At 33.4% G+C, this 9225-nt stretch overlaps 1 protein-coding gene across 1 annotated transcript in view; it reads left to right on the forward strand.

Moving 5' to 3' along the window:
* Positions 1-3054: 3054 nt before the first annotated feature.
* Positions 3055-9225, forward strand: part of LOC111619706 — a gene marked incomplete at its 3' end in the record, with an annotated part of 30793 nt that continues 24622 nt past the window's right edge. The window contains exons 1-2 of the mRNA XM_023361478.1: positions 3055-7776; positions 7867-7973. Of these exons, the coding sequence (XP_023217246.1) occupies positions 7716-7776; positions 7867-7973 (168 nt within the window). The remainder of the gene's footprint in view (positions 7777-7866; positions 7974-9225) is intronic.

The raw sequence follows: 9225 nt of genomic DNA on the forward strand, positions 1-9225 counted from the left end.
ATACCTCGCCGGGTATTATTACGTTAGCCGGCTGAGTGCCGTTGGGGTCGTGGGCGATGGAGTCGTCCCCAGTCAGTGATGTATTTAACCAAGTAAGGTTATATCTAATCTAATATACTTCTGGAAGCGAAGACTTGCTCGGGGTCCGGGTGGCGTAACTGGCAAGCGGAGGTTGTGGGTTCAAGCCCGTCCCAGGCCAGTTCTTTTATTCTAGAAGGTTCTAAATTTATTTAATAATTTATTTATTTAATTATAATTATTAATTTACTTAAGAGATGGTGTCTAATGTTTACCTCTAACGACAAATTACTTTATACCAATCATTTAATTAGCCATATTATAACCCAATATTTAGGCGATCGTTTGGTGATTTATTCCATTTAAAAAATACGTGGTGCTTACACAATTTTGGTCAAGAACATCTTGAAGATGGAAAATAAAATGTGGAAAGTTCAGTTTGTAATCCACCATCGTTGGTTATCCAACAGCAATTTGATGGAATTTCAACAGTGATCAGACAGCCTAGGGCAGACTAGTTGGAAATCAGGCATAGTGGTCGCAGAATGAAGGTGAAGTTGAAGACAAAAGGGACATTGATGCAGAGGACACATGGGTTGAGCTAAGGAGAAGCAACTCCCTTTGTCCTTGAATTTTGGGATTTTTAAAGGATCTGTCTCCAAAATTCTTGATTTTCTCTCTTAGTCCCCTTCTTGTTTCCAGATGAAATAAGTTAACCAGATTAGGCATAGGAAACACTGCTCTTCATTAATCCATTCAACATCGTTATTCGACTTCATCCAAAAGTGTTGATTTGATTTATTTTGATGATGATTTCTTTTCTGACACTTAAGAATTTTTTTTTTTTTTTTCTTTATTAACTACGATGTAATGGTTTTTCTTTCAAAGAAATGCTAGATTTCCTTGTTTATTCAATTTTATCTTCCCTATGAACATTAGAGTCTAAGCTTGATCTTCACTTTTGACATTCTGAATGTTTCAACACATTAGTTTGCATCAACCCGTGACCTCACAGGGTCGACCATACTTTGTTTATTTTACATCTTCACGACAGATCTATTTTACACATTTTTTACATTAACAAAATATTTTCTTTAAATGCAGTGAATTTTTTGTACATTTAATGAGGGATTCGGACTTTCCGTGACTCACAATATCAATCACATCTTGCTACCTTTGCTAAAAAGTTCTAATCTCATGAGCACAGAACAACTGGAATTTTTCTTTGAAGAAAGTCTGAAACACTAGATATTGTTGTTGAACTGTATTTTGGCAATACAGTAGTCCCCCTATAACACTGTTGATAATTCTGTGTAGTACGAGTCACTTAGCTGTGAGCTGTTCACAGTCTTGCACACGTATTTGTAAAATCTAAGTGACTCATACAACATGGAATTATCAACAGTGTTATAGGGGGGTCTACTGTATAGCTATGCAGAGCATGAAATAGACGGCAATCAGTTGGCTCCAAATCTGGCCTGTAAGGTAGATGAGGCAGAACCTCCCAGCCCAGATTGGTCAACTTCTGTAAGGTCATCTTTGCTCTATGTACTGGCATATTGTTGTGATGGTATCAGACTTTGTCAATTCTTAGACAAAGTTCTTTGATTTTGGAACACTCAAGTTGTGCTAATTCTCTGATCAACTGTGGATTATTGTCTAACAGTTGCAGGAATTATCATCAATGGTGGAATCACTTTCTGGATGGAGTTCTTCTTGAAGCAAGAAATCATCATGCTTGAATTTCTTAAACCAATTGTAATGGATCTATCTGTTGATTATCTTTATCAAATGCCTTGTAGATGAGATTGTGAGTCTTTGTTGCATTGTAGCCACTTTAGGAGTGTTAAATTGAAATTTAAAAAGTTGTAATTGATCAGATGAATTAAAATTTTTCCAGATGATCATACCAAGAAATATTTAAAAGAAAATATAACAGTTTTATGAGCTTTATATTCGATGATTAAATGAGGTTCCAAGGTTTTGTTTATTTTTTGACAATGTCAAGTAACCTTGGACTGAGCAGTGGCTAATTTGCACACCTCACTTAATTTTCTGTCTCACTTTAATGAATCTAGACCAGTGTTTCTCAACGGGGGTGATATCGCCCCATGTGGGCATTTTTCCATGTTGAGGGGGCGATTAGTAACAATTTATATTTTGGGGGGCAAAAAACAATTTTCTGGGCAATATAGTAAAACATTATATTAAGAATAATTAGATATTTTATATCGTACAATAATTAAACAAATAACATTATACTAGTCATTAGTCTATTCAATGCAGTAAGAATTTGGTGTTAGCCTTGGCCCTTGACATCGGAATTTCGAAGTGAAGGGGGTGATACTACGTAACGGTTTTATTGAAGGGGGCGGCGATTCGTTAGAGGTTGAGAAACACTGATCTAGACAAAGAGTGACTGTGCTCACTTATCACCAAAATAAAAATTAATTTATTATGAATCCTATACACTGCAACTACTGTGTTACCAACTTTCAGAGATAGTTAATTAAAAATCATATTTTTTCTTTTGTAAATTTTTTTCTGCTGGAGATAATTATGATTAATTCTTTTGAAAACAACATCCTTTCCAAAAAATAGGAACCACCCTTTATTAACTTTGTGTTCCAGACATTACACTTTTGGCAACTGACCTTTTCATTTAGGCTACTGGCCGCCAAACAGTCCTTTAAAAAAATTAATCATAATTATCTCCATCGGACGAAAATTTACAAAAAAGATTTTAAAGTATAGTCACCAGGGGCCAGTTTTCCTCATCTACATTTTACCAGCGCTTATTTTGTTGTAGATAAAAGCCGAAACAACCCCAGCAAGGTATGATGGAAAGTAGATGATGTCCGAACATCACCAGTTCCTGTTTTTTAAAAATGTTTATATTTTTAATTGGATATTTTTGTGTTTTTTAAAGGACTGTTTGGCGGCCAGTAGCCTAAAAGAAAAGGTCAGTTGCCAAAAGTGTAATGTCTGGAACACAAAGTTAATAANAAAAAGTTCCCACAAACATTTTTGAACCAATTTAAGGTTCTTCATCAGGTGAAAAAAACGTAAATACGTAAAAAAATCATTTAATGGAATTCAAAATTTGAAAGAGATTCGATTAACGAAATCCATGAATCTTGCAGCTGTCATCATTAATAGGCATGCGCATTCTTCCGATGTAAAAGTTTTTTATTTATATAGAATTTTTTCCGTCGTATATAAGCGTTTGCCACGCTAGGGATAGAGACAATTCATCCTTATTGTTAATACACTTGTTGTCATGGGCCGCTTTATATATATAAATCGCTTAGATCCATCTTAGATGCTCTGTATGAGGTGTGGTGTGGATGATCCTGGCTTCGTTAAATCTTGGATGGATGTCTGGATCCATAGCATAACGAGCCAGTGCAGTAGTTACTCTTTTGTGCTGTATGTCAGCCTTGTGTTTCTTTATTCTGACACCTAACGAGCACTTAGTGGAGCCAATGTATAATAATTCTTCATTACAGCGATGATCATTCAATGGGATGATGTATACTCCCGATAGCAAGTCATTATTTAATATTGTAATTTCATTTATAAATGTAGGAAAATCTATTTTAAAGTGTGGTTTCACTTTTATTGGATTGAATTATGTTCACTATTAATCATAAAGGCAAACTTAACATTATATATAATGGCCAAGTGGTTAAACATGACACATTTATCCATCATTTGAAGTGAAATTTTCTTGTGATTGTACACATTATTGATTATAAAGATATTAAATAAAAATATACAGATTTTCAGTAAATTATTAATACAAAACTTTGTTAATAAAATACGGTAACATAGTATGCCAGCAACTTCTTTATTGGATGCAATATTTGACATTGCAAAAAAAATCAAGTTCTTTCATTCTTCTACAATCTAACCTTGGAGATTAATTTTGTTTTAAACTGCCCCAAAAAACTCCTTAAACAAATTGGAATCAAAACTAGAACAGTTTTTTGAATAATTTAGAAGTAACAGAGCATTAATCTCTGAGGATGGACTGTAGAAGCTGAAAGCACTGATTATTTTTGCTATGTTAAATATACTCCAATAAAACAGTTGATTTGTTATTAAAGACTTGGAGTGTTGATAAATTTAGTGGATTATATTTCAAACAGGATTATAATTTAAAACAATCCACAACAAATTCTTTGAGTAGCTGAAGAGCTATTATCAGTTTACTAACAATTATTTAATAGCTATTTTAATGATCTTGCTATTGACACCACCTAGTAAGTTTTTAACTTGATTACACTGTAGTGTCAGTGATTGAAAGTCAAACTATAGTTTATCAAAACTGTAATCTATGAGCTCAATCACATTGCAAAACTTACTTAATTAGCATTAATTAAAATAGATACAATTCTTAAGGATTTGAGGACAAGCAGTTAGAAAATGTCAAGAGTTACAAAATGAAAAATGCACCTACCTCAAAATTAAACACACTTCTTATTCTAATATAAATGATCATCTATATAAAGTTTTTTCATTCAAAAGCTTAAGTATAAAGCTGTTCTTAAATATTCATAGTTTCCAAATGCTATAACTTTGATAAATTATAGCAGTGATTGTGAGCAGTAAGCACCATAAAGGCCATAAGAATGAGAGAATGATTCAGTCATAAACAGATAGCAATTGCCACAATTATGGCCATAGTCTCTTAGTTTCTTTGTGAAAATTTCACCTTTACTTATTATCTAGTTATTTAATTTCAACATTTTTAATTTGTAAATCTCCCTGGGTGGGATATAAGTGTTTCAAGAGATACTAAGCAATACCTTGGGATAACCCTCTCCCCTCGTAGTATGCTTTCCCCTTTGGAAAGTGTATAGGCTTGTTCTGACAGTGTTGCACACTAGTGGGTGATTTGAAATTAGAATTGTATTCATAATGTTCGCAGCAAAAATGGTCCAACCATGGCTGAGCCTGTTCCTGTGGTTTTGCATAAAATTATTTGTTTGATTCAAGCATACTTAAGTACTTTCATTTTTCTATTCTGTGTATACTAATAAATTTACTCATGCCTATTATGGGTTCAACTAGATCTACAATAGAAGTTGAATGAAGCCATACATATTTAGGTCTAGACACCCATGAAAATTCAAATCAAATTAGCATCAAGTCAATGCCTTTACCAATTTGCCATCTGCCACTCACAAATTAGACTTCTGACAAACAAACAACTCAATTATTTAATATGGAAAGCAATGTTCCATTGATGTCATGATCAACTACAAAAACTGTGTGTTTGATATATGAGATACAACTAAGCAGAGATATGAACAGTAGTTACCAGTGTGCTTTCTAGTAGATATTCTGCATTGTATAACAGTTGCGTGATGATTTTAAATACTGTATTTCACCTCCAACAGGTGTGCTGGAATGAGAGGATTTGATTCATTGTTTTCAAAATTCATTATGTTTGAGTCAGTAAAATTGAAATATCAATAATAATTTCATTTTAAGAAATTCACAAATAATAATTTATAAAGAAAAACTGAACAAGAGTTAGAAATCTCATAAACTGTAAGATCGAAACACCTTTTACATTTTTATCCAAAGGCCAACTGTCTAATAGATAATCTGGTTTAAAGTAGAAAGGCAGTTTATTCTAACTTGCTCTTTGGGCAAACAAAGGATTTATTGACTTTCAATAAGAATTGTTTACTTTTTGCATTTGTTGTGATTGGTTTTTGTCACTTTCATAGGCCTATCAGTGGCCAAGCGGTCTTTGTATCCTGAATACTGGGAGTTTGGTTGTGAGTTTCCGCCTCACTTGTACGGGCTGGTCATGTAGAGTTTTCTGGTTTTCTCCACGTCTATAATGCCTAAATAGGAGCCAGTTTCCCTTAAAAGACCTCCCAGAAGGCATCCTCCTAGGCAGATCACCCATGTGTTGCATTGCCATAACTTAACAAAAAAACAAACATTGTCACTTTCATAAACATTTGTGCCAATTGAACTTCCTCCTTCAGCCTTTTGTTGCCTTCATGGACTGCTGTGGTGCCTCCTAATCTCATTTGTGAGTGTAGTGATTGTTGCTTGGGCAGACTTGTTTATTCAGGTTCCACTTTGATGAGTCTTGGTGACATCTCTTGGGTTTCCTTCAGAGGTTTATTGTCTTCTTTAAAAGAGATTAGACTTTCCAAGTAGTCACTTATGGGGTGCATAATGGACTTTTTAGGTTGAGGTGCATTTAGCCTAAATGCACCCCAACCTAAAAAGTCTCCACTTGCACAATAATGACAACAGAAGAGCCAGTTGTGCATGCAATTGTTTCCTAGGTTTGCTAGTTAGAAAATATCTCTATAACAAATTCATTGGGTGATATTGTAGATGTGAATCTGGTATGGTATGGTCTAAGTCCAGACTTAATAATTCATTGCAAACATTGCAAAAGAAGAAATTTTTTGATTCCACTGGTCTTGACTCTTTACATCAGCCAAATACCTAAATACAAATATTGGGAACTATTTTAATGACTTCTAGTTATCAACATGGAAGATATTCAGAAGAATAGAAGGAAAATTTGAAATTTGTATGAATGGTGAAGCAGAGTATGCAGATAACATGTTATTAACTTGTGTAGAGACTTCATAGCCACTCTGTGAGGTTGCCAATTAGGAATGTGATGGTCAAGACAGACGATAGATTGAGAGGGTTATATGCAGGTGTGATCATCACTTACTTGTTAGACAGACTACGGTTACAAGAAACTATTTATTTGACACAAAAGCAGCTTACAAAATTTGTGTGATCTTGGAAGATCAAAGTCAGTCTCTGGGTCTTCCTCTTTTTTCCAAGATAATGTCCATGATTCATGAACTAGAGTTCCTTCAATGTCTCAGAAACTCTAGGATGACATGGTTGACTTCTGGTGAAGGGAAATGGAGATGAAGTTAGGCATGAGAAACACACACAACAATTGGTCCAATACATGACATTTTTGGGAGAAGTTGTCAAGTACTTGAAATTTTTATTTTCTCATCCTAATCACCCATTCCATTTAGTCACTTTTTCTTCCTCTTGCTTTCTTAAGTGGTTGGTCACATCCCAGCCAGAGATAGTTGATGTTGGACTTACAATCTTCTATTGTTTATATGTTTACAGTGCATTTTTCATATTAAAATTATTTCTAACTTCTTTCTTTTTTGTTTCTTTCAAAAACATTTCAATGTAAATTTTAGTGTGGGTTCAGACCTATCCAGAGTCTCACAACTATGTTATGTTTATTAAGTGTACTCCTACATTAATCTGAGCTTAAAACTCAATTATGTATAGTTAACATGCTTCACAGTTTTGATTGTTTAGTACATAATTAAAGAGCATTATGTAAAAACATTGATTAATCAATTGTTTAGTAATTGAGACAAATACAATTTTTATAAAATTTAAAATTAAATTTTATGTACATAAATAATTTATTTAAGGTTTAGAGTACCCCTCTGACATCATTACAAAAAAACTCTTATGTTTCATATAAGCTGTTTAGATCTTATGACTGGCCACCATCTGTCAGTAGCTTTAAGTGGCTAATTTACTCGACTGCTGCAGTTGTTTGGTGGCTTACTACTACATTCACAGATAGATTTACTTGTTCTTTCTGTTATATCGGTGCATGTAATTATCGTTAATGAAAATCCACTGTGAGCTCAGGTTCTATAATGAAGAGACTGTCACATAATGTTTACACCTTAGAGTCGCAGAAACAGGTGGAGGCAGAAAGTGAGTTTTAACTTTTTCTCCAAGTTATGTAAACTCTTATTTAAGTAATTTCAATATGAAATGTTTTGTTAATGTGGAAATGAATTACAGATGAGGAGAATGAAGGGAGAGAAGAGAAGGATAAGGATCAGAAGAATGCGGTTGAAGTACTACACCATCATGCAGGAGTGAAATCAAACAGGAAAGAGAAGTATCAGGCAAGTTTGCTATTGAAACTCTTAATATTTTAAAAAAATCTGAGTTAAAAATTGCTCAGAATTACTTGTTTTAAGTTTTATTTCTCTGACTCAAAGATAACATCTGTTCTGACCTATAAAATATACTCCGTTAATTCAAATTGTGTGGCCGAATATATTAAAAAATTATCATACAGTGAAGTAGATAATATGTTATCTCTTAGACCTGTTATTTAATTATAAATCTCAGTTTTAAATTTCTATTAAATAAAATTATAAAATATAAATGCAAGTTTAGATGTAGCTTAGATATTAATTTAAATATTAAATATTAATTAATTACATTTTAATTATACACAGTTTTAAATCATAAAAAATATATAAAATGAAGTAATATATATAAATTATTTTAACTTGAAATCTTGTAAAGATGAAGAAGGAGTACGAGAGTAATGTGGGTGTTGTTATTTACACAGAGACAGGTTACCTTTACAAAACAAGCCATTTAAAAAATACATATAACAACATCTTAAAGCCTGAGTAGTATACAATAAATCACCAAACGATTGTCTAAATCTCGGGCTATAATATGGCTAATTAAATGATTGGTGTAATTTGTCATTAGAGATAAACATTAGGCACCATCTCTTAAGTAAATTAATAATTATAATTAAATAAATAAATTATTAAATAAATTTAGAACCTTCTGGAATAAAAGAACTGGCCTGGAATGGGGCTCGAACCCACAACCTCCGCTTGCCGTGCAGTGCGCTTGCCAGTTACGCCACCCGGACCCCGAGCGAGTCTTCGCTTCCAGAAGTATATTAGATTAGATATAACCTTACTTGGTTAAATACATCACTGACTGGGGACGACTTCATCGCCCACGACCCCAAGGGCACTCAGCCAGATAACGTAATACCCGGCGAGGTATATAGCCCCGTCCCGGGCCAGTTCTTTTATTCCAGAAGGTTCTAAAATTAATTTAATAATTTATTTATTTAATTTTAATTATTAATTTACTTAAGAGATGGCGCCTAACGCCTACCTCTAATGACAAATTACTTTATTCTAATCATTTAATTAGCCATATAATAGCCCGATATTTAGGCGATAGTTTGGCAGTTTAGTACCCATAAATTGTGACTGATGGTAAAAGAAGACAGCTTAAAATTGTCTATGAGGGCAGACTAAAAAGTTTTGCCTTTCCCTAAATAAAAAAGGAAATAAGATACTTGAGTAAAACAAAAAAACTTAAATGTACTTTTATCAT

Source organism: Centruroides sculpturatus, unplaced genomic scaffold, assembly GCF_000671375.1.
Source record: "Centruroides sculpturatus isolate CEXI.00-Female unplaced genomic scaffold, Cexi_2.0 scaffold141, whole genome shotgun sequence".
NCBI lineage: Eukaryota > Metazoa > Arthropoda > Arachnida > Scorpiones > Buthidae > Centruroides > Centruroides sculpturatus.